The sequence below is a fragment of the Lichtheimia ornata genome (assembly GCF_029851405.1).
Source record: "Lichtheimia ornata isolate CBS 291.66 chromosome Unknown scaffold00051, whole genome shotgun sequence".
Lineage (NCBI taxonomy): Eukaryota > Fungi > Mucoromycota > Mucoromycetes > Mucorales > Lichtheimiaceae > Lichtheimia > Lichtheimia ornata.
Genome location: NW_026695371.1, coordinates 215,452 through 242,581, shown reverse-complemented (window position 1 = coordinate 242,581; position 27,130 = coordinate 215,452). Strand labels below are relative to the sequence as shown.

Genomic DNA, 27,130 nt, shown 5'->3' with positions numbered 1-27,130 from the left:
CTTTCAAAAGTCTACAACAACGATGATCACCAGAGAAAAAAAAAGGTCTATTGATTATCCTCTTGTACGTAATACAGCTTCCGCTCTTCAATCTGTCGTTCGATGCTCTCCAGATTGGGAAGGTTGAGATAGGAATTATGGTAAGCAAGCACCTCATCCAATGACAAGTGTGGGATCAGATTACTATGGGTATATATATAAAAGTCAACAAAGCGTGATCATGGTCAAAAAGAAATGATGGAAACTTACGTTCGAGGAGCCACCTTAAGACAATGCTCTGCATCCAAATGCATATCCAATACATCCTTGTAATGGGCACCAGAACTAAAACCAATACGAAGCGAGTACTCCTTGCCCGATCCGCTATGTCGATTACGCTCATACAACTCGAATGTGATTTGTGTAAGGACTAAGAAAAGAAAGATATCAGCAAGATCATTCCTTATCCCTGATGTATATACTTACAATCTAATTCAGGCAATGCGTTACGAGGGACCTTGGTAGGTACACCTGAAAGGTACACCAAATTCAACAAGGCGTGGACATGGGATTCTACATAGAGCGAATGGATAAGCTACCATGGTAGATGAAATAAACAACATTTTGCAATGGTACCTTTTGTGAAGTACAATCTTGTCTTTGGATGATCAGCATACTTGATATCTTTGAGATCATTGAGGATAGATTTCAACAGGGGTAATCCAATGAGTAGGCCGATATTCTTCTTTTCCTCATCATTGATGCCGTATTCTTGGGGTGCCACAAAATCAAACATGATACGCACGTATTTGTACAACTTGCGTAGCTCTGAACCGCATTGGACAGCATTGAATGAATCAGTAGAAGGTCGACCACGGGTTGTTGAGCTGCTGGTATCGGTGGAAGTGCTTTCATTATCAACGGAGCAGGTAGCTTCAGGATCATTAAAGATGCCTTGGAGGAAAGGTCGGTTGTGCAAGGCGTCGTATTTCAATGCATCATATAATTCGGGAATCCAAGCTGGGTCAGGTGCTGAATGCATACGATTGCGGATATCGGCTTCATCACTCTCATCACCACTGCCATGATCGCAAAAGTTTCTAAACATCTTTTCCCATCGTTCTCGAAAGAGGGCTGGTGATTCAAAGCAACACCATCGTCGTTGGATTTGATCAACATCCTTGGTAGCCCAATTGTTGCGCATGATGTGTCGTAAACGTGACATGATGAGGCTGATTTCTTGCATAATCACGTGAGGCTGTGGCATATCGCGTGGCCATCCAACTTGTGCTAGTTGCAATTGTGGGATGTCGTAACCAGGTCGAATCATTGCTTTAAGATGTCGCTTGGCTGCATCCACTTGTTCCTTGGCGGCGTTGCTATCATCCAACAATGATTTGCTCTCGGAAATAATGCCATCAATGGATTCAGGTTGTCCAAGGAAACGTCTTGCAAACACATCAGCTATATTTACCATTATCAGTGATCGCATGTTTGGCTAGCTCTCACATGTCCTTTGTCATACCTGTGGCTCGTACACGTCGTTCGGAACTACTGAAGATCTTGACATCCTCCAGAATGTTTCTATTCATGATGTTCATATCCTTGCGTAGGTTTTCACCCAGGTCGCGTGATTGATGCAAGCCAGCATGCGTAAACTAAAAAGAGCCATCATCATGAATACTCTTTGTGTGTCTCATAATCATTCCCTCATCTCCAATTTACCTCGCCTCCCCACTTGACATTGACTTGGACTTTTTTGAGACTGCCATCTTCACGATCGAATTGGGGCTTGACTTGAACCTTGGTACCCGCCAGATCCCACTTTTTCTCGAGAATCTCTTTGAGCGCCTTGAGTTTGTCAGCATCAGCAGGACTCTGTTCAAGAGATTCATCCACAGCTTTGGCAACGAGAGACAACTGATGCTTTTGCCGAAAGACCACTTCTTGCGTGCTGCCATCCAATAAATCGATAAAAGGCTGGGCCTTGGTGGATATCTTGCACTTGTCTTTGGGTGTACGATCCGCATGACGAAATACGGCAACAAAGCCCTTGAGACGCCATGAATGTTCAGGTGCAATTTCAGGGGGAATCATATCCACCATGGAAGGACGTCGTTGTACAGATCGATCAAATGCTTCACTCAACAATCTTGCACATTGGTCATAATAAAAGTCGCTGCCTTTGACAAAGCTCCAACCATTGACATCGATCACATACGATTTGCCATTCACACGCAATAAATCCAATCCACACACAAATTGGCCAAATGCTTTGGACACCTTGCGAGCAATATCTTCTTCTTCGGGGGAAAGCTCGGTGCAATAGCGAATCTCTTTGCCTTCGGTGTTACGTTTGACCAATCCATCCACTGTAGGAGATCTATCATCATCAGCATCAATAAGTTATGCTGTGACAAGGAGATGAATCAAAGTCAACCACCTACTTGCGAGTCTCTGCATGGACAAAGGTAGGGCCCACTGTGTATAATTTGATGTCCTCGCTGTTTTCAGTCTCCATCAGTTGCTCGTACACCCATGAACCTTCGGTCTTTGGAGTAACCAAATTGGGATCGTATTCACTCGACTTGTTTCCGATCTGTGATATGTTTCCCCATAAAGAACATCACGAGAGACCATGTGAGTAACTTGCACTAATCATACGCTTTGCATGAATCATTCTTACCTTACGAAACAATCTTCTACCACCGCCACCCTTTTCTTTGGAATAGTAAATGTTGATATTGTGATTCTCTCCATCCACCGGCTTCTCAATGAATGTCTTGTCCAAATGCTTCCCATCCGCTTCAATGGCATCACCAGTGATTTGCACATGATCGGTATTACGCATATAGGCTGCAAGCACTCTCTTCATATCCATCCCAGTGCATTGTTCAAAGGCTTCAGCTGCTTCAGGATCCACCTTGGGTCCACCATCACGAGACACAATCAGGCGTGGAGGGGTTGGAATACCCATTGCATCCAAAATAGCAAGTACAACTCGTCGGTCCCAAAGCAACGACTGCATCACCACGCTATTGACAACGAATGGCTTGCGTAGCTTTACATATTTGATAGCCTTGTCCAAAGGGAATCCACCAGAAAAGAAGCAGATCAAGAAATCACATCCAGGCCAATTTTCCACCTCTAAACAAAAGCATCCATGAAATGTCAGCGTTGCCCTAAAGGAGTCATAAGGGGTGCATATATACCTTCGTCAAGGATCGTCTTGTCACCAAAAATAACAATACTGTAATCGCCATAACTGAGAAGCCGATCTAGAATGTGACGCATGGGCTTGGATCGGGCCTTCTTGTCGAGACAACATACAGCAACCACGTCTAGCGATCAAAAAGGGTGAGTCGAAGCATGCCACACACACACGGGCCTAATGGAGCATTTACATTTGCCTCTACCACTAGAAGAAGAACCGCTGTGTTGAGCAACGAGTGGCGAAGGTGAGAGAGCTGCTGGCATAAGCGTAGAATGAAGGTGTTGTGAATGAGGGAATGAGTGAGTGAGAGAAGAGAGAAGAGAGAACAAGGAGAAGGTGAGACAGCCTTGTCGCCGCTGAATGGAATTTCCAAAATGACATTCTGGCGCGCTTGTGCATGGCAGATCGGAAATACTCCCTTTGTGAAACATGCCCCACCATTTCTTCCAATCCATCCCATGTGGTGTTGCCACCCAATTGTACCTTACTATACACACTTCCCCCCTTCATTCAACCTATACTCACTAGAAGTCATAGTAAACAATGATCCTTGTATTCGAATCACAAACGATAGTTTTATATATATAAATGCTTTGTTAACCACATTCGAGTCACCTGCATAATAGATCCATTGTAGAACAGCTTCTTCATTGTATGGATCAACAAATGAATAGAACATTCTCAACCAATCCCCATACATGTGTGACCTTGACCTCTTTGATTGAAAGTCAACTAAAGTAGACACGTGACCACTATTTACACCATGGAAGGGTTGTTTATCAACAAGTAAATATGAACAAAAGATCTTGTCTTATCATAACATTGTTCCATGGGACCAAGCCTAAATAGCTCATACGTTTCAGCACAGTGTATATACACCATCCATTCTAGCATCATCTCTTGTGCAAACGAGCATGGATACCATCAAGTATTCCATGGCCATTCAATACTCAGTCATTCTTGATCCCTATCCGACATGTAACAGCAACGTTGGAAATGTATCACTTTAGTGATATCGATCAAACTATCCGCACTGTACTCTAAGTTTTTTGAAGGCAACAAAGCAAAATGGGCTTGATGATACCAATCAATCGCTCTTGTAAATCACATGAGGTGCGCATGTATGAACGCGATGCTATATGAAAAAGTGGTCTTTGTTCATTGTCAAGCAGCTCAATCCTGATAGAGCCAAAGCTGCAGATGGCCTTGTTTCTGTAAAACAGCCCATTGGGTAGAAATGGGAGGGTCAATGCATGATGCTTATACGATAGCTAATGATTAATCATGTATTGCCAGCTAACAGCAATCCTAAACTTTATTCATTCTATGACATGTGAACGATGCTCCTGCTCCACACATTCATTTCCATGATTCAATTGTCTTGATCCGGGCCAATTTGACTGAGCTACGCTCGAACAAGGTTACATCAGTTGAGGTAAACAGTGCATGGCGTATGTACGTGCTGATGTCTCTCTCTTTGACCGTAGCTCAATCAAATCAGCTCGCATCAAGAAAGTTGAATGATGGAAATGTTGGGCTGGAGCAGGAGAATTGCTCACATGTCATAGAGTGGACAACGATGCCGATTGGGAGGAATTGGCTATCAGCTGCCAGTTATGAGTGTTACAGATTAGCGAATACACTATCATCCATTAATCCTTCCAGTCATGCAAAGTAGCTGAGTTACCCAAAGAGGTCCTTCTGCATCTTTTGCTCTGCCAGGGTCCACCTACTTGACAATGAACAAAGACCACTCTTTATATAGCATCACGCTTACAAACATAAAGGTGCCTGTAGCGCTAAACTTTACAATGAAACGTGTGGTTTTTATTAGAGCAATGGGCTCGGCTTGGCCAACAGCACCTTGTGTGAAAGTTTCACGTTCAATGTCGCAACTAGCCCAAAAAATATTTTTTGGTCATCGTCGTCGAAGAGGTCGACCCCCAGATCCAGTTTGGCTGGTAGCGACATTGCGAAATCTGGGATTGGCAAGCTTGATCGTGAAACTTACACCCAAGGTGCAGTTGGCCAAGCCGAGCCCATTGCTCTAATAAAAACCCCATGTTTGATTGTAAAGTTTAGAGTACAGGCGTCTTTATGTTTGTAAGCGTGATGCTATATGAGAAGTGGTCTTTGTTCATTGTCAAGTAGCTAGACCCTGGAGAGTCAAAGATGCAGAAGGACCTCTTTGGGTAACTCAGCTAAAAAGTCAGGACTTCAGGGACAATGCATGATAGGTACGCAACCCTCACTTTTATTTCATACATTGGCAGCTAATAGCCACTTTTGTGCATTCCCACCTTTTGTGCATTCTATTGTAGGTGGACGATGCTCCTGCTCTAGACATTCATTTCCATGATTAAAGTAGGTTGATCCGAGCTGATTTGGTTGAGTTACGCTCACACAAGATTACATCGGTTGAGCTACATTGAGCGTGCTTTATGTCCAGAGTGATGTAATCTCTCTTTGACCGCAGCTCAGTCAAATCAGCTCGGATCAACTTACTTTAATCATGGAAATGAATGTCTAGAGCAGTGGCATCGTTCCCATGTAGTGGATCTCGCAACAATGGTGATTGGATAAAAGTGGCCGTTAGCTAGCAATACATGCCTGTTCCTAGATGATCCATAAAGTAATTATACATTGAACCTTTCATTCATGCAAACGTAGCTGTGTTACACAACACGACCCTCTGCATCTTTTGCTCTGCCAGAGTCCACCTACTTGACAATGAACAAAGACCACTCCTCTTATAGCATCACGCTTACAAACATAAAGGTGCCTGTATCTCCAAACTTTACAATGAAACGTGGGGTTTTTATTACAGCAATGGGCTCGGCTTGGCCAGCAGCACCTTGTGTGAAAGTTTCACGTTCAATGTCGCAAACAGCCCAAAATATATTTTTTGGTCGTCGTCGTCGAAGAGGTCGACCCCCAGATCCAGTTTGGCTGGTGGCTACATTGCGAAATCCGGGATTGCCCACGATGAACTTCATACTTTGACACAAGATTCCTTTGACCACGACGAGCACGTTGATCTATTAAAGAGCCCACGTTTGATTGTAAAGTTTGGAGATACAGGCACCTTTATGTTTTACATATGCTGTAAGGGTGATGCTATATGAGAAGTGGTCTTTGTTTAATGTAAAGTAGTATGACTACAATAGAGCAAAAGATGCAGAGGGCGTGTTTGTGTAACTTGAGTCATTCAGCACAGACGATGCATGATTCTTGTACACTATTTAGGAATAGTTCAACATGCCATCTAATAACCTTAGTCCTCCCATTCTCCATTGTTGTCCAACCCAATGCATACGAACGATTCTCCTGCTCCAGCCCAGCATGCCCATCATTCAACTTCCTTGATCCGATGAGATTTGACTGAAAAATGCTCAAACACAGAAGCATCATCCAATATCAGAAGAATCAATTTGGTAAGTTATTTGTAAACTGCCACTTGATAGCCCTTTCCTCCCATTCACTTTTTTACCCGAACCAATGCATGTGAACGACTCATCTGCTCCAGCCCATCATCCCCATCCTTCAACTTCTATGATCCGAGGGGATTTGATTGTGCAACGCTCAGACAAAGAAATAGCATTCAACATCAGAAAGGTCTACTTAATTTCCACTTCTTCTCTCTTCCTCCCATTCTCAACTGTTGCCCCATTCATGTATACAACTACCACCTACGAACGATTGTCCTGTTTCAACCCACCATGTGATTGCTACAGTTGTCTTGATCCGATTGTCTTTGGCTGAATGGCAAGTCGATGGCGTGTACACAGCTTTCTTGTCACTCTTCTACAACACACGCGTCTCTTGACACAACACACGCTCCACTGCCACAATCAATCGTAACAGCATTCATTACAGCAATTGCTATTAGCAAGGTCTTTGGTCCAATGTCTCCAACAGCGTTCTTTACTTGCAGCAACTTGCCTTACCACCTTTTTCACGTGAACAGCAGATAACCATTATATAGAACCAGCCTTAGTTACAATGTAGCAACTTACTTCAATACATGCGACTTCTTACGGATACGGATATGGATATGGATATGGATATGGATATGGATACGGATGTGGATGTGGATGTGGATGTGGATACGGATGTGGATGTGGATGTGGATGTGGATGTGGATGTGGATGTGGATGTGGATGTGGATGTGGATGTGGATGTGGTGTGGATGTGGATGTGGATGTGGATATGAATGTGGTTATGGATGTCGATATGGTTATTGCTATGGTACGTACATGGGATGGAAGGAATTGGGTATACACAACGCTTGAAAAAAGAGGTTATTCATTGTCAACTTGGTTGATGCTCCATCCTGCACGATTGGTACATGCAATCATCGTACTTTACACGCTATGCCATGGCAACAGTCATCATCATCCTTGTGGAACCTGTCAACCAAGTACAACCATCATCATCATGCAACTTCATGCTGTGACATGCCATGCATATGATTCGCCACCACGCATCAAGAGCCATCTCACACCTATCCATCCATCTTTGCACAATACACTCTCAAAGGATAGCCTTGTACATAGCGACGTATCTCATCTCCCATTGAAGCAATTTGTTGTACCTCTCCATCTAGCTCATGTGAATGATGTTGAATTAAAGGTTTACTTCTCTAGCAGAAGATACGACATTACTATATAAGACCTTCCTCCGTCCTGAGTCGGACATCATCCTATGTGAGGACTTGATGGATTGTATTATAGAAAGATGTATAGTATGGAAAATGCAGGATGCGATAAAAGGAAAAGAGAGAAAGAGAAAGGAGCTGATTGATTCATTGTGCCTTGAACAAAGAAGGCTTCATTCGTTAGTATGCACTTTTCTCCCATTCGTGATTAGAACTTTTCATTAGCGCCTTAACACACGTTCCTATTTTACTATGAGTGAGGCATCCCCTACATGACCCACATCCTTATTTGATCACCTACTTGCCCTTTATTCAATAACATTCATTGCTATATAAATGATTCTGCTATTATTCAGGAAGCTAACAGAGCATCCATTGTTCGACCGCAGTGATCACGTGAAAGGATGATGGTACTATGCTGTAAGAGATAAGCTTCTTTTACTCCGTCAATGGAGCCATCTTTCTTTTTCATTTCATTGTATGCTTGTTCCGAGGTCCGTCAAACGCAAGTATGAACACGCAACAGAGCCTGTATCCACAACAACAACAACAACAACGACATCACCACCACCAGCAAAGCGACATGCAGTAGAGACAACACCGTCAACACCCCATGAGGACGACGACGACGAGCCGATCAAACGATTGTCATCGCAACAGCGACTTGCCACGATCGGCAGTGACGAACCGATTTGTGTCATTTGCAGCAAATATGGAGAGTACATTAACGACGACACGGATCACGATGTGTGTAGTCTCGAGTGTAAAGGCATTGATACCCGTATGACAAAACCCACGGTGACACCCAGTCGACCATCCGATGCGATTGTGCAGCCTTATGTTGCTGATACGCTCCATGCCAAACTCACCAACTACACTGAGCCACTTGATCTTGCCAGCATGACATCATCACAGCTCCAACTGATCCTCAAGGCACAAGAAATCCAACTAAGAGGAAGCAGTGTACCACATCCCATCACGAGTATGGATCAATGCAAGCACGTCCTGAGTCAGCCATTGATACGCAACTTGGATCAAGAAGGATTATGGGGAATGGCTACGCCTGTGCAGCGACTAGCAGTACCAAGCATGTTGGCAGGTCGAGATGTGATTGTGGTGTCTCCTAGCAGTTCAGGCAAAACGACATCTTTTCTTATCCCTTTGGTGGCCCATTGTCAATCATTATCCATCATGCATGAACATAAACGACGCTCTGGTCCCTATGCACTTGTTCTTGCACCAACACGTGATCTATGTGTCCAAATTGAATCGACATTGAAACGACTTGTGGCAGGTATACAGAGTATGAGGACAGCCTTGTTGGTGGGTGGCATACCAGTAGCGGATCAGCTGTATCGATTACGCAAAGGTGTTCAGATCGTTGTGGGCACACCTGGAAGAGTCACCATGATTGCAAGCTCCTTTCCACACATGTTGCGTCTTTGGCGAATGCATATGGTTGTTTTGGATGAGGCAGATGTGTTGCTGCAACAAGCTGGTTTACGTACACAAACCAAGGAGATCCTGGATCGTCATTTGAGTACAAGCACTTTACGTCGACAAACAGCTTATTTTTCATCATCACCAGAGATCACCAAAAAAGCATATTGTCGACGTCTTGTGAAGCCGATTGAGATTCTCGTGGGCCAAGTGAACGAAAAGGAGGAAGCAAGGGCATTGAAAGCAACACCTCCCAATGTCAAGCAAACCGTTTTATGGGTCGAGAATGCGAGCAAAGCCAAACGACTGTTATCTATTTTGGATGATCCCAAGTACTTTACAGCACCCGTGGTCGTGTTTGTGGATTCTGGATTGGGCGCAGAGTATCTTAAACGATCCTTGCTGAAACGTCGAAGGGATTGGCGCATCGCTGCCATTGTCCAACAAGAACATTCCATTGATGATCGTAAAGCCGTGATTGAAGGGATGAATCAAGATCCACCCGCTTGGGACGTGGTGATTGCAACAGACACGCTTGCACGTGGCATCGATCTTCCACATGTCAGTCTTGTGATCAATTACGACATGGCGTCATCACTGGCGGATTATATCCAAAGGATCAGCAGAGCTGTCATTCCAGATTCTCTTATCGATACCTCAAAACGAAAACGTGGATGGGCCATTACATTTATCAATAAGGTACGACGTATTCTCTCTCTCTCTCTCTCTCTCTCAATGATGGTTGCCATGTATTCATCATCCTGTTTCTATATAGGACGACAAGCGATTACTTCCATCCTTTGCCAAGTTCCTTTCCACCAAATCATCAGTCGATGTCACCCCGATACCCAATGAGCTCAAACACTTTTTACAGAATGAATAAACACTTGATTGTATTACGTAGTCTTCAAAGTATCCAATGCATTTCGTAATTTTGAATAAAAGGCATACACTTTGTCGCTTTGAAATAAAATCTCGGTCGTCAAGAAGCCCGGTAATAATGACAACAGCTGTGCATCCTTTTTCTCGTCCAATAAGGGGATATAACGTACATCGTTGCCTGGCTTCTCTCGCAACAATTTGAAACGAATGGCTAGAAGGTAAATGCTGTGTCAGGCTTCATCTCTTTTACGTATCATCCATAGACCTACTTCCTCTCTTTCCTGTTTGTTCGCATGTGTATAAATCACCTTCCATAATCGTTCTCACACCACTAATTGTCAATCCACTGAGGTTCTTAAACATCTCCATCGCCTGTTTCATCTCATGGTCTAATGATTCACCTTTGCATAAGTATCATCATCAACCTTGGAGAATAATGCTTATTACCTGCTTTCTTGAGCACCTCCTTTTCTTCGCTGATGGTGGCCAATTCTTGATTGAGCTCATCCACTTGATTCACGAGTTCACGGTTGGGCTTTGAGTGCTGAATCTTTTCCCTGAGTTCCTCATTCTCCCTTGATAATTGTTCAAGTTCCCCTTCCATACGCTTCATGCATTCATCCGCAGCTAGAATAACATGTCAGGAATGTCGATATCCATTTTGAAAGCAAATTCCTTACCTCTAAGCTCCTTGCTCTTGGCAGCTACATACGCCTTATGAATCCGTTCAGGTTCAGTGAATCGTAAAGAGACCAAATAATCGTAATGCTGCTTGACCTTTTCGAGCTACGTAGCATCCTGACGCGTTAAGATTCCAATCACGTGATATATGGCAACCTCCTTTCATTACCTCATTGATCCTCCTGTACATGTCTTTCAAAGACATTGATCGTGGCACATCAGCATATTCCTCCTCTTCTTCCTCTTCCACGTCCTCAATCGCCTCTTCTTGGAAATGATCGAACTTTCGCCGTGATGTTGATTGTTGTGTGGCTGGTTGTTCTACAGCGGTTCGTTGTCGTTTACCAGGTCTTTTTGTCGTTGATATGGGTTGTGATGCGTATGCAGATGGATGAGTGCGTTGTGTATTGTCATATGTATCCAAGAAAAGACGATCCTCTTCACCGTCGGATGGTATCTCATCTAACTCCTTATATAAGTCCGTGATTCCTTATCATACACTCGCGTCTACCTTACTCTGTGATATTGGTTCGTGCGACGAACCATAGCGTGCTGGTGGTGCTGGTGGTGGTACTACTGGTGCTCGTACTGGTGGTGCTGGTGGTACTGGTGCATCGCGTACATTGGTTGCTTGCGGGAATAGCATATGGTTGATACCTGCGTCAATGACGATCAGCGTGAGTTGTGTATAACATGGCGATCATGGCGTTGAAAATGGAAGCAAGGTACAAGAACGTACGTTCATCGTCGTCGTCATCCAAGTTTGCGTATTTGTCGTTTCCTGCCCCAAGCTTTAGGGCTTCTCTTGCAGCTCTACCCTGTGTGAAAGGAGGTGAATGGGCATTCGTAGAAACACGTGTGTCTTAGCTTACTCTATACATTGCAATAAAGAGAAGTTCTTTTCCCCGCCAACTCTAGCTATTTATCTTGAAACATCCCTTTAAGCACAATACTATTCATGCAAATCATGGTGAAACATACACACCTCTCTCTCTCTCTCTTTTATTAAGTAGGCTCTATATTTCCACGTATACCAAGCGTGTGAGTCTTTTAAAATGAACATCATCGATACAAAAACAGCAGCATTGTTTGGTCCGGCTGCATCACATCTGGGCTAGGTCATGCAAAGATGATGTGGCACTCTTTTAAAATGTGCTTCGCATTCATACTCACAGTGATTAGCACCTTTTTCTCTCTCACTTTCTTTCTACATACACATCATGACATCTGTTGAAAGAGGAGGAAAATGTATACTATCACCATCCAATTGCAATCACCCTCAAGGTATAACACCCACACCTTTATATACATATGCCGCTGACAAACACATACATAGATCTCAAAGAGGAACAAGACGTCGATGCTTTAGCAATTAAGGTAACCATGGTTTTACTATCCTTGATGTTGTATTAGGACCTAATACCAGGCTTTTAGAATCGATCCCAGGGGATCATCAGCAAACCACCCAACCGACACCATCGAGTAAGCTGTGCGGATCTAGCAGCCGACATTGGCGATACGTTGGTTACCGAGGTCCGAAAACTTCGTGATGCACAAACCAAACACTTGGAGCGTATTGCCCATCTTGAGACCAGCCTTACTACATTACAGCAAGAGAATCAATTATTGAAACAAAAGTATCAAAAACTTGAGAAGGATCAAGGTAAGGTGATGCATGATACATAAATGTTTTGGATGGCACCTCATTTATCATATCATCCAGAGCAACTCAAGGATCAAGAGTGGTCCTTGGAAATTGCACGTCAAGAATTGCAAGATCAGCTAGACGCCAAGGATGCCATGGTGACACGGTTGTCAAGCGAAAAGACAAAGTTGCTGAAAGAGCTGCAAAGCATGGAGATGGCCAAAGCAGAAGACGACAATAATAGTGCCACTGCATCCCACTTGCATGAACAACGGCGCCATCGATTGATCACCGAGCTGCAACAACTTAAAAAGGAAAATGCAACCTTGCAGCAACAATTGAATGATGCAAACAACAACACCAATCCAACCCATCATAACAATGACCATCCCCATGTACAATCTACTACCACCCATCACCATCATCATCATGTGGAGATAGACAAGCTTAAACAATCATTGACACAAGCTCATCGTACCATGACAAACCTCCGTATGGCATTACACAAAGAGAAAAAGGAGCGCATGGAAACGGCTAAGTTGCTTGCCGAGAGCCAGGATACCATCGAAGAGTTGACAGCAACACCACATGACTTGAATCACAAGCGAATGAGCGGGGATAAGGTGCTGAAACATCAACACAATGATGACAATGACACAAGCGACAAAGAGGAGGAGGAGGCATGTGACACAACAGCATCACTTGACGTTCTTCCCACAAAATCTACAACACTCTTCAATGAGCTCCAACAAAGCAACAATGTCCTATACCCAACATACGACAAGGAAACGCAAACAGAGGGTGTATTGGATCACGTGGACATTGGTATCCAGGTCGCAGTGCCTGAGAATGATGATGATGAGGAGCAACAGCATCACAGCTATTTGGATTCGCTTAAACGCGTATGGAACGAAAGCAGCCTTAGTCTCAAGCATGCCATGAGTTCCCATTATGCCTCTTCTGATGATGTGAGAAGAGAACAAGAGGATACACCTAATCCACAACCTATCATCTCATCCAACCATTCTTCCAAATTGGCAACGTATGCAGCAAAGTACATCAACAATCATTTCCCACAGCCTGTAGCTTCAGTCTCCATGCAGCATCCTAGCGCACCACAACCACCAATGAGGAGGATGCCACCACCAGGATCCAATAATCATGATGACCTTCCCAACAAGCCAACACCATCCGTCTCCGACACAATGGCAGGATCAAGTATTCACAAGCATCACATCATGTCCACAACTACCACTACCAATGACACCGAGCAGGAAGATATCGATCCAAAGGTGATCCAAGCCTTGACTCATGCTATGATTGGTGATTGGATATACAAGTATACACGACGCTATGTAGCAGGCAAGACAGGCAATCGACGCCATTATCGATATTTTTGGATCCATCCCTACACCAAAACGCTCTATTGGAGCTATACACAGCCTGATGTTGATCATGACGAATCAAGATCCAAGCGAGGTATGTATCAAATTTGCCTCTTTTATCTACCCTTACTCATCCTTTTCTATATACTAGCTTTTATCCGTGACGTATACAACATCCCGTGCCCACAACCCTCCTCCACACCTTTCCATCTCATGGTACGCACACCCACTCGCGATATTGTATTGCAGGCCAATGATATCGAGCAACATCAACAATGGCTTGTGGTAAGTGGCATACTTTGTACATCCTAGGAAACGAGCTGATGTAGCATTACACAAAGGCGTTTTGTTTCTTATTGGGTAAACCAATCGATGATGTTGCTACCACCCTCCATCCAAGCCCATTGCTACAGTCATCAGTGAGCTTGTCGCATCGCTTCTCACGAGGCTATTCTCCATCCACGTGCAACAATAATAGCTCCCTTTTAACCACAAGCTCCATACTTCAGCATAGCACCTGCTCGGATGTTGATGATGACTGGGATGATTCGGAAGATGAGCTTATCAATATACGTCAATGTTGCAATGGAAAGCATGATATTTCAAAACTCGCTCGAAATTAATAAAAAGCTGTCATTGTGGTTGTATTTGGTGGGCTTTAATGTGTATTTGATCATTGGTCTTCTGCACTACCAGTCATATAATATCTTGCTCGGTAATCATCACTATTACAAGTTCCATTCATCAGTGTCTTTTCTCTCTCGCTCACTTTGAGAAGCACCCGCATCATTATTTACCTGCATGTAAGAACACCATTGTCTGTAGTTGAAGCAGCCACACATCGTACGAGGTTATTTTGTCCTATGTGCGCAAACGCATGTCAATCCATGTACTCCACAACCCAAAGACATAGATAACTACTCACCTGCTATCCTTGTTAATAAGCTGCCCTTTTGTGTATCCCATACAAAGACATCCGTGGATCCTTCATCACCGATCATGACAAAATCATCATTATAGCTAACCGTGGGCTATTGTACACAACATCATTAAGTGGTCCTGCGCATTGAAAAAGAAGAAAAACTCTATCCATACCTGTAACATTTGAGAATGTTGGCTATGGCCTCTATATTCAACCACCGTTTTGCCATTTGAAATATCCCATAACCGCATTGTTGAATCCATGCCAGCAGTGAGCACAAATCGTTCATTTTGTAACATCCGTACACTGGATACAGCTGTGCCGTTATGTGCGTTTTCAATGTTGCGTACACATTGACCTGAGACACCATCCCATATGCGTACTGAGCCATCTGTCGAGGAAGTGGCAAATACACGACCGGATTTAGCGTATCGAATTTGTGTAATGGCGCCCTGGTGCATTTCCTTGGTACTGTTGGTGTAGCATGCAAGCGTTTTCACGTCGTATATCCGAACAGCTGCATCATCACTGCCTGCTAGTAAGTAATCGCCTGAAGGATGAAAGCAAATCGAATTGACAGAATGGGCATCCTATCCACATGCATGAGTGATCCATGATTTTCTCTTTCTTGTGTATACACCTTACCTGGAAATAACGAAACGATCGCTTCACACCCAATTTCATCAAATCAAACAACTTCACGCTTTGATCCTCGGCACAACTTGCAAGCACCAAACCATTTGGATGAAATGAAAGATCATTGACAGGGGCTGTATGATCGTACAAGGTACGAATGACTGGCTTGTCGCCAACATCGCCTGTGCGCTTCTTCATCTTGTAGACATCCAATACTTTGAGTGACGAATCATGTGATCCTGTTGCTGCAAATCGACCATCATCGCTGAATGCTGCTGTACGACATGGACCTTTGTGTTGTGTATAATAAAGTTGGAAATAATCAGGAGGCACCTTGGCAGCTACATCAACTCCCTTGTTAACTTTTCTCATCATCATCCATTTATCTCTCTCTCCTTGTGTACCTGCTGTTTGTACTGCATCCGGATCAAATCCACCTGATGTCCTTGTAGTTTGATTCCAATCATTGCTTGCTTGATTATCATCCATGTCGTAATCGCGTTTCTCCTCCTCGGGGTTGTATTCGCTATCTTCGGATCCATCGTGTTCCACTATATACCGTTCACGTTCAGTAAGCTGCAAGCTCCACCACCACCACCAGCAACTCCAAGTCGTCCTTACATTTGTATTTGCCAAGTTGAACCAATTCCAATAGACGATTGCTGGGTGTCAGTTCGGTTGTGGCTCCTGTCGTGTCAGCAACGCTTTGTGCCACAGCTGAATATCCATACGCAACAAGCTGCCTAAATCCAATGTCGCGTGAATATTGTCATTGCCGGTAACCGATCTCAAGCCATGGGTTTACCCAACAATCAAGCTGAGAACTTCTGTTTCATCGACATTCGGCATCGCGTCCATGGTGGTGGTCGTCGTCGTGGTGATTAACAAGTGAGGAAGAGAGGGCAGCAGCAGCTGCAGCACACGCCTTGCCCGGTCACGACAACCTTTTGCGGAGTGTGTGTCCATCCCTACCATTTAGTAGCATGAACTCTTTATTGAAGCCTATTGCTCGTCGAGTATGGAGGCTATCATGTATCTATATCCATTGGCTATTAGATGGTTCCATCTTTGCCACCGCTACTTTACACAATCAACATGAGGAATGTATGAATAAAGATCCCAACCATCGAATGTAACTTTTGGCCCTTTTTTTTGTGCTCTCATTTGTATATGGTTATCCCTCTATGCAAAGGGCAAAGGGTTCCTTCAATGCCCTTTGACAAGGTATCCAAAAGTTATGCATACCTTTTTTGAAGGCCTTAAAATGCTTAAAATGGCACGCGATCTTGAATCAGTAGAATAATGTGTGTTCTCGCGAATTTGACACGATGCTCAGTTTCTGCTGGATCATTGAAACACTGGGTGTGATGCATTTTTCGTACCTATAATGCATAAAGGCATCAAAGTCTAAAATTATCCATTGAAGCCAATAGCATCATGGTAAAACGATCTAGTGGAGTCGTCAATGGTATCATTTTAACTTTCTCCCCCTAATCGAGCGTTGACCATTCAATCGGCATTATTGTTGAATAAACCTAGTTCTGGTTGGTTCTTTTTATCCAAACGCCCCTTGAATCAAGCAAGCAGACAATCAACGTCCCATTGAACGGCGCCAAAAGTTGTAAAGCGGCGTGTTTGTGGGTACACAATGAGAACATTCCTGCCCAAAGAATCACTCTGATACATTGCTCCGCTTAAGCCGAACGATAAGAGAGAGACATTTCAAGCCGAGATTACATAGAACTGACAAATTAGAAAGTATGCAACAAAAAAGCGCGGTGTTGAGTGTGTTCATTGCCATCAATGTGTGAAACCATGATGCTTTACAAGCGACATTTTGCGGTGGGAGTTCCATATTGAGAATCATGGCGTCATTATGTGCATATTGTCTCTTTTCTCTCCCTCCCCCCAATAGGTTGGCCCTACTATTGTATACTGCTTTACACATGTAGATCATTATTGCCAAGATTAACATTGGTCTAAGGTGGTGTTTGTGTGTAGATGATAAAGCAAGTTTATCATGCAGCTGCGGTGGTGGTTGATGGGGTGCATACGCGCACGTGGATCAAATAAAACAAGCGAATAACCGATTTTCCCACATGTGTTTGACTTTTTTGCCACTCAAAGGGTAATGGGGAGAAAGGCTGTGTGTATCACATGGGATGTGTCATTCTTCAAGTAGTTGATATTATGCTGCAAATATAGTACAGAAATAAGTTTTAGTGCTGAATGGTGATAGATGAATAATAAGATTATGTGATAAAGAACAAGAAGTATATGCTCAACATGTGTAACAAGGTCGTTGTGTTTAGGAGAAGAATACGTTCTGTACACAATACACAAACGCAGACTTTTGTGTAGTGCTGGTGTTGTTGGTGGGTTGCTGCGACGCCTTTGATTTCCCTTTTTGCTTCAAAAGGCAGACCCTCCAAACTCGGCTTTACATCTTTCTCTCCTCTCTTCCTCTCTCTCTCTCTCTCTCTCTCTCTTTCTCTTCTCTTTTCTCTTTTGGTTTTGCTTTCTTTCTCGTGTACGCGTTCTCAGCACACACTCATACAACTAATCGCCCACTCAGTTATCATCTCGTGCTCATTGGACAACGTCGGCTTCATACGACTCATATAAACACGTTAAAGCGTCTTTTCTTTCTGCGATCATGGTCTCTTCTGTTACCAAGAGTGAAGCAAAGCAAGCTCATCCGCAACCAAGCGCAGCAATGCCATCACCCTCTTCATCGCACCATTCGGCATCGTCGCCGTCTTCTTCACCACAACAGGCTCCGCTGCATAAACCGCCAGTCGTTACTGTTCCGGCACCTACGCCTCAGGTCAACGTATGGCAAACCCGCAAGTCAACCTTGAAGGATGTGGATTCGTCGACAATTCCTGCTGCTGCTGCTGCAACGAATACCACCACGGCTACAGCTACTACTGCAGATGGTGAGTTTAGATCCATAATACATGGAAAGTGACTAAAACGTTATATGTATGTACAGCCAAAGTTGACATTGCATCAACAACAACAACATCACAGCTACCAGCAAGTGCATGGCCTGCACCCAACGAAGCCGTGGAAAGTACAGTGGATGACCCACCTGAGAAAAAAGATAAGTTTTTGGTGCTTAAAGGTATGTTTTGTTGGGGGCAAAAAGTGGGTGGTGGGTTGCTTGGCGGTAAAAATGTAGACGTTTACAGTTCTCCTTGTACCCCTTGCCTTGCGACTTTTTTGTTGGGCGTTTTTCTTCTTCTGACATATGGGACACTCACTCATCATCCATCTCCTTTACTCGCATATAGGCAAAGGAAAGAACCAATGGAAGCGTTATACTCCCACCATCATTCATCCTGCATCAAATACCTCCAACAACGCCAATCAACAACAACAACAACAACGATCTCGTCCTTCCAATAATAATAATCCTCAACGACAACATCGTCAACAACAACAACAACAACAACATTCGGGTCCATCTTCACCAAAAGCTGATGAAAAGGAGAAACGCAAACCACATGAACATCAACAAACGCCACCACCGCAGCAACAACATCGATCCCAACAGCAGCCTAGAAGGGATAGGCAACAACATCAGCAACAACGGGAAAAGCATGCAAGGCAGCAGCAACAACAACAACAACAACGACAATCAACACGTGACAATGAACGAGACAACAAAAAGCAACAACCAACGACATTGCGTAATGAGAATAAACAGCATGACACAATCACCAGCAATACTACAAGCAACAATGACACCACCACCACCACCACCTCTGTACAACGATCACATAGACATCAAACAAAGTCACCTCCTGCTGCTGTTGATACTACTACAACTACACCTGCCACCGCCACTACTACCACCACATCTCCGAATACCACATCTCCAACCCGGTCAACAGTAACCAAGGAAAAGCCAACGTCACCATCAAGTCATACAAAGAGCCCAACGGGAGCAACACACCAAGAACACCATCATCATCAACATCATCAACACAACCATTATCGGAATAATAATGGCAATGGGTATCATCATCATTCACGAGGAAATGGTCACCAACATCATCCACATCGATCATCACGTTCAGCTAGTGGATCATGGTCAAGTGGTGGTCGCCGTCCACCAACAAATGCAAGTGGACGAGGGCGTGGTGGATATCGACGCTATGATCAACAACATTATCAACCACCTCAACAACAATCAACATCATCAAGGCGTGGTGTACGACCCCCATTGCCACCACCTGCTTATATCACGGTCGATGTGGACACGCTCAAAGTCTATATTATGCAACAAATGTAAGTTTATTAATGGAAAAGGAGAGGCAAGAGTACATGTCAAGAGGTTGACAACATTCTTTTTCTAGTGAATACTACTTTAGCATCAATAATCTTTGCAAGGATATATTTCTGCGTAGCCAGGTATGTATTATGGATCACGTGTGTATGTGTTACATGACATACTCATATGAGATGTACTATAGATGGATCCCCAAGGCTATGTCGATCTTCAAGTGCTTGGCAATTTCAACCGTGTCAAGATCCTGACAAGCAGCTCGGATCTCATCCGCGAGGCACTAAAGACATCTGAGATTGTCGAGCTCAGTGAGGATGGCAAATGTGTACGAAGGAAAGAAGGATGGGAAACATGGATTCTCCCAGGGACAAGTTCATCGTCAACATCCCATGCCACCAGCAACATTGAAGATGGTAGTACACGTGGATCAGCAGCAGCAGCAGCAGCAACCAAGGTCGATACCGTGGAACAAAAAGGAGAGCGCTCTTATCAAAGCAATGGTTCAAAAAAGGAGAATGATGATGAGGTGTTTGCATTGGAAGTGGATTGGGATCAAGCAAGGTCAGCTGTATCAGGCACACCCAAAAAGTATTACCTGTCCAATGACGAGGATGGAGATGAGGATGAAGATGAGCATGCTATTGATGAGGATACGGTGGCACGGATCATGATTGTGACACAACGACAGCGTCAACAAGGTGGTGGTGGAAAGCTCAATGATGATACGGTGTCGGCCATGATCAATGAAGGATTACAGCACTACGAATCAGATCTCAAGAATACCAATGTGTAAGGGAAAAAAGAGAGTGAGATGGTATGAACCAAGATGGAGCTAACATGTTGGTTATAGTGTGCCCAATAACAGCATAGCGATCCCTGCAGTAGCAGCTCCAAGATTTTACCCCATTCATCCTGAATCATTACCAACGAGCAACCATTTCTTATCCAATGCCACTGTACAGCAAACGCTTGATCCAGCATTCATTCAACAACATGTGGGATGGGTATTTGGTGACCAAGCCTATCATTATGACCCTGCCATTTTGACGACGACCGACCATGATACAAGTCATCCAATCCCTGCATTCGAGCACCCGAGCCATGCCCTGTTAAAGGAGAATGGATTTGAGCAACACAAGTATTACAAGTACCATGCCAAAGCGCTCCGGGAACGCAAAAAGTTAGGCGTCGGTCACTCGCATGAAATGAATACCCTCTTTCGATTCTGGTCCCATTTCTTGCGTGATCATTTCAACAAGAAAATGTACAAGGAATTCAAACGTCTTGCAGTGGAGGATGCCAATCATCATTATCGGTACATAAGTTGTGAGGGATGGGTGGATGAAAAGGGATCTTGGTAAGCTAACACCATCCTATTTTTTAGATATGGCTTGGAATGTCTTTTCCGTTTTTACTCGTATGGTTTGGAAAAACGGTTCCGATCAGCCGTGTTTGATGATTTTCAGGAATTGACATTGATTGATCATGACAATGGACATTTATATGGGTTGGAAAAGTTCTGGGCCTATTTGTATTATCGCAAGGACAAGGATACCCACAAACTCAAGGTGGATGAACGACTTGAAAAGCTGTTATCACCGTACAAGACCATTGAGGATTTTAGGAATGCCACCACGACCGCTGACAATGCTCCTCATCATGATGAAGTGTATATGGTTCCTCATCACGTAAGTTTCCCCTGCTATTCTTGAGCTTAATTTGGATTGTAATTAAAATTCATTGTTTTCTACTTTAGAAGCCTCACAAGGCATAACTTGCACATAGCTTTCTACCTCTTTCCTTCTCCAGCGATCACGATCCATATATGACACTACTACAGCAACAGCATACAGCCTGCTTCAATTTGTACCATCCTCTCTCGTGTTCACTATCATCATCCACCCTCCTATCTAACGATTTCTTACCTTACGTATGTCGTTTCAAGATCATGTTCATATATAAATGATATCTGGTGAACGGACTTTTGGGTATTATGTGGGGGAGCGACCAAAATGACAGTTTCATTGTGTGGCAGAGAAGATGGGGGAGGGGGACCGATCTTCATTTGGTGTTACCATGAGGTAGGGGGGGTGAGAGGGATACAAAGAATTGCATGTTGTTGTACCTGACGAATTGAGAGAGATGTTATGAATTCCGCCAAAAACACACACACAAATGCATCTTTTTGTTGTTACAATTATCTAAGAATAGAGGTGTGTGTTGCGTCCCAATTGTGTGGATGGTTGCTCGAGATACCTGGTTTTGGGAAACTCATCTCGCGATAGGAAACCCTAGAGATTTCGATCGACGTTGCATGTGCAACATTGACTTTATGAAAAGAGCGGTAATCACCGAACTTGGATATAAAAGCGAGATTCTCTATTTATCTTATTTTGGCTACTTTCACTCTTATATACCTCTTTTTTCCTCTCACTTTTCCCTTCCTTTTTACCCATATCTGTATATAAAGATGCGCGTCCTTTTGGCGACGACATTTGCTACGCTCCTTTCCATGGTGATGGCCGCTGGTAGCAGCGATGCCACTGCCGGCGATGATAATCCCTACAAAGTAATTGAGCTTGTGGATGGTTCCAACTTTTGTACCTTTTTGCCACCCACCGATTCCACTGACAGGTAAAGTAAAAATGCAATGAGGGATAAGATGGATCGACCCAAAGACTAATTTTACCCGAAAATATAGAAACATTGCATCCACTGAATACATGGGCAATGCGTTTTGTACCGGCAACACCCCTAAGGCTAAATCTGCTGGTCCATTGGCTGATGGCTTCATTCTTTCTGCCCACTATTCTCAAACCAAGGATTTCGTCCAAGTGACAGGCCAAATTGACCCCGCAAAGATGAACTTGAATGTCACAGATGAAGGTGGTCAATACGACATTGCCATGCCCAAGCAAGCAACCTGTGCCGGATGGAAGCACTTTGTTAATCTCATTGAACCTTTGGGTCACACCTATTGTGTTCGTTGTTGCCATTCACGCGAGTTTTGTAATCGTGGAATAAGTTCAAAGGGCTGTAATCATATTGTCGAAGGTGATTACAGTGGTCCCTATAATCCTGGTGATGATCTTGTCCCTTCTCCTGCTGCTAGTGGTAGTGATGCCTCTGCTTCTTCTTCTGCCTCTGGATCAGCTCCTGTGGCCAGTGGCAGTGGTAACAGCGATAGCTCGGTGGGTGCTGTTACGCCTTCATCATCCGCTAATCCCAGCAGCAATGGTGACAATACCAGTGCAGCTCCTTCATCCAACTCTGCAAGCAACAGCCCTGGTGATAATAACGAAGTTCTTCAAGCTCAATCCGTCGATGGTGACGATAGCTCAGCTGCTGCTACCACTATCATCAACAATTTGGCTGTTGTTTTCGGTGCCAGCGTTGCTGCCATTGCCATGTTTATCTAAAAAGAATACAACCCATAGTCGTAATGAGTATCTTTCCCCCACCTATTATAACACAATCTAAATGATTTCACACATTACACGCATGTTGGTATCGTGATGAGATTGAGTGTTGCGGTCATACTTTTTGTCACCTACAAAAAATCACCTTTCAAGTGGCAGGTGGATTTATCAGCTGTGATGTTCCATCACTTTGACGAAGTACTCTAAGATGCTTGACCACTTTATCACTTTAATCAATCATGGCAACAATTCTCACGCCCACTCATATATAAACAAGGCTCTTTACACCAACACTATCATACGCACTTCTTCCTGCTTGTATTGGTATCATCATCAATGGCCTCTGGTAAGTCTCAAGGATGGTCTTCATTACAGTACGTGATCCCCAAAATGAGGGTACTCATGCATCATCTATGTAGCTCACATCACTGATTTACCACTTGGAGTGCTCTTTGGTGCCTAATGACATTTGGCTTTGTTCCTTGATGGATCCTTCGGGGTTGGTATAGCTATGCTTTATATATTAAAAGGATGCCTACGTAGACTGATGGGAAAATTGAGGCTCCTTTGTAGGTGACGAAAGTACATACGTGAAATGCTGTATGACAACTTTGAATACAGCAGCGCCTTTGCTGAAGGAAATCCTTCTGAATAACCACAAGAGAGGCCTACATCTTGGCATTCAGCAGTGGTATGTCTGAACCATAAGCATAGGCCCACTTTGCTTGAGAAGTGCTCATTTTATACTTTTATTAGGTGCCAATCTCTTAAAGCCCATGAACGTTCCATCGATGAAGCTCAGCCAGCCGATGAAAGGAAAGCACGAGCAGTGATGTACCAGATGGAATCATCCAGGATCGTTTCATTGAGATCGTAGGCCCACCAGATATCGCCAACTAACAACATTATGCTGGCGACAAAACCAAAGTTGGGAAGCCGATGAAGATCAATGAACGATCGTCAAGCATGCAAAGCCTTGACAGCATTTGTTGTTTCACCCATACAAAGGAGACAACGTACACATCAACCACCCACATTGGCAGCCCGCGTATTTTACGTCAGCTTGCCTTTTCATTTCAACTTCTCCCAACGATTGAAGGACGGATGGAAAAATCGAGACCTCGTTGTAGGTGGCATATGTATATGCGTGTAATCCTGTATCGACAACCTTGAATACAGCAGCGCTGGAGCTCCGTTACTCAAGGAAATCCTTTTGAACAATCACAACAGAGGCCTACATCTTGGCATTCAATGGTATGTCTGAACCATAAGCATAGGCCCACTTTGCTTATGAAAAGTGCTCATTTTATACTTTTATTAGGTGCCAATCTCTAAAGGCCCACGAACGTTCGATAGATGAAGCGCAACTAGAGGCCGATAGTTTAATTAAGATCGCCGGCCTCCAGGTGCTGCCAATCATCAGCATTACCTTGGAGATAAGAACAAGCTTACAAAGGCCATGAAACTCATGTTTTGAACGCTTCTCCATAAGTATGAAGGAGACCAAGGAGAACTATATCAGATCAGATTATATGGTGTCTTGCTTTACCGTAAGTACTGGTGAAGCCATACAGGGGCGTTAAGGAACCATATGTCCCATTAATGCTTAAGTTACCAGGTGAGAAATGATATGTTTTCAAGTTCTGGATGTCAAAAGAACGCCTGTATGTCTTCAAGAGGTGTTGAGCTTACGCCAACAATGTATGGTGAACGTTTTCCTGTTGTCGTGCGGGAATTGTGGCGCTTAAAGGCATGATTCAAGACCATTAAACACGTCTTAATAGTAATCGTATTTGCAGAATGACATTATTACAAGTGCAATCTCAATACGGCGATACGTACAGGGTGAACGATCGTCAAGTACCGCACCATTCTTTAGCATGAACCTAAAATAAAGAGTCTAAATGTTTGGCAAATCCCTGGTTTAGACATGAAGTTGGTTTAACAAGCACTTTACTAGTATTGTCATTAGACTATGCACGACTTGCGCCTTGTCGCTTTCTCCCACGACAACTGGATATGTGCATATCAAATCAAACTGAGTCGAAATAAAGGGGTAGAATTTCATAGTATGCTAACGTTACACTATTGCCCGCGGATAATTTCTCGGTGAAACATCACACCCAACTCCCCTCCCTTTCACGTGTTTAACCATTCATAGACAAAGTGTGCAGGTATAGAATGTTGCGATGGATTTTCATTCAAGTATGGACAAGTGCAAGTAGTAAAAAGAGGATGTGGGGTGGGATAGGAATAAGAAAAAATGACATTAGGTGGGTGGATAGTAGTAAAAAGAAGAGTGAAGACGACGCGGTAATCTAAAAAGCAGCAATAAAAGACAACGAAGAAAAATACATGAGATCATTAAGTGTGTGTGTGAAGATATAAGTATTAGTTGGAATTAGCGGCTCGACGCTTGGTGAGATCAGCCATGTTTTCACTATTGCATGTATATGAGTAAACCTTGTTTACATGTTATTAGGCGATAGGCTTACCGAGGTTTACCAACAGCAACTGGTTCAACTGGTTCCTCTTCTTCCTCATCATCCGATCGCACATCGCTAGCAGCCGTACTTGTAACAACGCGGTATAGCACCTTGAAAATCATGACGGTCCAGAAAAGAACCAAGATGTAGAGTCCCAACATAAGGCCCAGGATGATGTACTTTACAAAGTATGGGAACCAATTGCCATTAAGTGGATCCAACTTGAATTCGGGAACATAGAGATCAGGTTCGGTGAAGGTAGACCAAATGACGCCGCCATACAAGTACACGCGCGTGTACATCCATGATACCAACATGACAACGAATGTAAAGTTGCACACCATGCCAGGAAGCGAATAGTTGAGAAGTTTGGCCAACTAGGAGACAAACATAAACACATGATCCCTTTCCTTCTCACACACACAAAAAATACTTACAGCCAAGATAGCATCAGGAAGGTCCATGTACACGAATACTGCATTGCCGACACGAGTAAAGTTGCATCCATAGCTGAAAAAGATAAGAAGCAAGGTATTGATATGATGGAGCACCAATTCACGGTAGTCTTTGCGAGGAGCCTCAATTTGAAGGACAAAGATTTGCTGGAGCCAGAATGCATACTGCACAAGGTAATAGTACTTGAAGATCTTGTCATAATCGGTCACTGGGTAATCGCGCCAAAAGTAAGTAGTATCATCATACCAAGGCGAATGATACATGATGTACTATGATATGCATGCTGTGTCAGTTGTTGTCTCAAACACTCACACACACACACACGCTCGCTCACTTCCTCTTAAACCCTTCCATTTACTTACAGCACCGCAAGAAAAGCTGATCGAGTAGTACAAGCATGAGTAACCTTGTTCAGCAAAACGCTGATACTTCTTTTTGGACACGCCAGCAGCCTTGGCAAGGGGGATGAGCATGTGATTCATGACAACCGCTCGAAGAGCCGTGAAGACACAAATGTAAAACATGAGGAAGGTGATATCCCATGGACTCTTTTCAAATCGACCATCCGGACGTTGGTTGGAAATAAACATGAACTTGTCAACGAGCGGCAACCCGAGGAAGTAACCAGCAACGATGGCAGTAATGACTCGAAGCGGCGCCTCTACCGAAAGCGATCACTCTCATCAGCAAGAGGTTCTCTATTGTAGATTGTATGTTATTTGTTGACTGTACCTATTTGGTGGTTGACGAGATAGTTCATAAGCTCCTTCTTAGACCATAGAGAACGTTGCTGCTGTTTCTTCTTGTGTGGCAGCATTGGTTTGCCCTTGGTCGGCATCTGTTGCTTCATGATTGCGGAAAGGGAAAAAAAAGACTACACTTGCTGTGATCGTCTCCGGCCATCCTTCATCCCGAGCAGAGCTTAAAGTTGAGATTCCGCTCTTGGATATCCAAACATGGCAACCGTGTGCTGACATCCCCTTTGTCATCTCAAATTCATGTTTCTCATTTATGAATCAATAAAAAGAATGTCA

The 27,130-nt window shown here is 43.7% G+C and overlaps 8 protein-coding genes across 8 annotated transcripts; 4 read left to right on the top strand and 4 right to left on the bottom strand.

The window, feature by feature from the left end:
• Window positions 1-47: 47 nt before the first annotated feature.
• On the bottom strand, window positions 48-3,456 carry O0I10_009133 (uncharacterized protein; the record flags this gene model as incomplete). Its single annotated transcript, XM_058489130.1, has 10 exons — window positions 48-183; window positions 250-409; window positions 466-552; window positions 616-1,443; window positions 1,505-1,637; window positions 1,705-2,362; window positions 2,427-2,578; window positions 2,666-3,126; window positions 3,192-3,320; window positions 3,384-3,456. The coding sequence occupies 10 exons, from the start codon at window positions 3,454-3,456 to the stop codon at window positions 48-50; spliced, it is 2,817 nt and encodes a 938-aa protein (XP_058340178.1).
• A 4,874-nt stretch (window positions 3,457-8,330) lies between these two features.
• Window positions 8,331-10,173, top strand: O0I10_009132 (uncharacterized protein; the record flags this gene model as incomplete). Its single annotated transcript, XM_058489129.1, has 2 exons — window positions 8,331-9,989; window positions 10,066-10,173. 2 exons carry the CDS (start codon window positions 8,331-8,333, stop codon window positions 10,171-10,173), a joined length of 1,767 nt encoding a protein of 588 aa, XP_058340177.1.
• Window positions 10,174-10,186: 13 nt separating this feature from the next.
• Window positions 10,187-11,734, bottom strand: O0I10_009131 (uncharacterized protein; the record flags this gene model as incomplete). Its single annotated transcript, XM_058489128.1, has 8 exons — window positions 10,187-10,383; window positions 10,442-10,561; window positions 10,620-10,799; window positions 10,853-10,958; window positions 11,023-11,315; window positions 11,370-11,510; window positions 11,593-11,671; window positions 11,726-11,734. The coding sequence occupies 8 exons, from the start codon at window positions 11,732-11,734 to the stop codon at window positions 10,187-10,189; spliced, it is 1,125 nt and encodes a 374-aa protein (XP_058340176.1).
• Window positions 11,735-12,073: 339 nt separating this feature from the next.
• O0I10_009130 (uncharacterized protein) lies at window positions 12,074-14,506 on the top strand (the record flags this gene model as incomplete). The annotated part of the gene is made up of 6 exons (XM_058489127.1): window positions 12,074-12,137; window positions 12,190-12,230; window positions 12,288-12,516; window positions 12,577-13,977; window positions 14,035-14,168; window positions 14,225-14,506. 6 exons carry the CDS (start codon window positions 12,074-12,076, stop codon window positions 14,504-14,506), a joined length of 2,151 nt encoding a protein of 716 aa, XP_058340175.1.
• A 50-nt stretch (window positions 14,507-14,556) lies between these two features.
• O0I10_009129 (uncharacterized protein) lies at window positions 14,557-16,299 on the bottom strand (the record flags this gene model as incomplete). Its single annotated transcript, XM_058489126.1, has 8 exons — window positions 14,557-14,608; window positions 14,681-14,744; window positions 14,809-14,914; window positions 14,979-15,395; window positions 15,451-15,782; window positions 15,846-15,992; window positions 16,063-16,184; window positions 16,247-16,299. The coding sequence occupies 8 exons, from the start codon at window positions 16,297-16,299 to the stop codon at window positions 14,557-14,559; spliced, it is 1,293 nt and encodes a 430-aa protein (XP_058340174.1).
• Window positions 16,300-18,097: 1,798 nt separating this feature from the next.
• O0I10_009128 (uncharacterized protein) lies at window positions 18,098-21,509 on the top strand (the record flags this gene model as incomplete). The annotated part of the gene is made up of 8 exons (XM_058489125.1): window positions 18,098-18,380; window positions 18,437-18,568; window positions 18,738-19,737; window positions 19,806-19,860; window positions 19,923-20,524; window positions 20,586-21,050; window positions 21,120-21,423; window positions 21,492-21,509. The coding sequence occupies 8 exons, from the start codon at window positions 18,098-18,100 to the stop codon at window positions 21,507-21,509; spliced, it is 2,859 nt and encodes a 952-aa protein (XP_058340173.1).
• Window positions 21,510-22,205: 696 nt separating this feature from the next.
• O0I10_009127 (uncharacterized protein) lies at window positions 22,206-23,154 on the top strand (the record flags this gene model as incomplete). The annotated part of the gene is made up of 2 exons (XM_058489124.1): window positions 22,206-22,369; window positions 22,437-23,154. 2 exons carry the CDS (start codon window positions 22,206-22,208, stop codon window positions 23,152-23,154), a joined length of 882 nt encoding a protein of 293 aa, XP_058340172.1.
• A 2,391-nt stretch (window positions 23,155-25,545) lies between these two features.
• On the bottom strand, window positions 25,546-26,946 carry O0I10_009126 (uncharacterized protein; the record flags this gene model as incomplete). Its single annotated transcript, XM_058489123.1, has 5 exons — window positions 25,546-25,594; window positions 25,650-26,017; window positions 26,078-26,365; window positions 26,459-26,757; window positions 26,829-26,946. The coding sequence occupies 5 exons, from the start codon at window positions 26,944-26,946 to the stop codon at window positions 25,546-25,548; spliced, it is 1,122 nt and encodes a 373-aa protein (XP_058340171.1).
• Window positions 26,947-27,130: the final 184 nt, after the last annotated feature.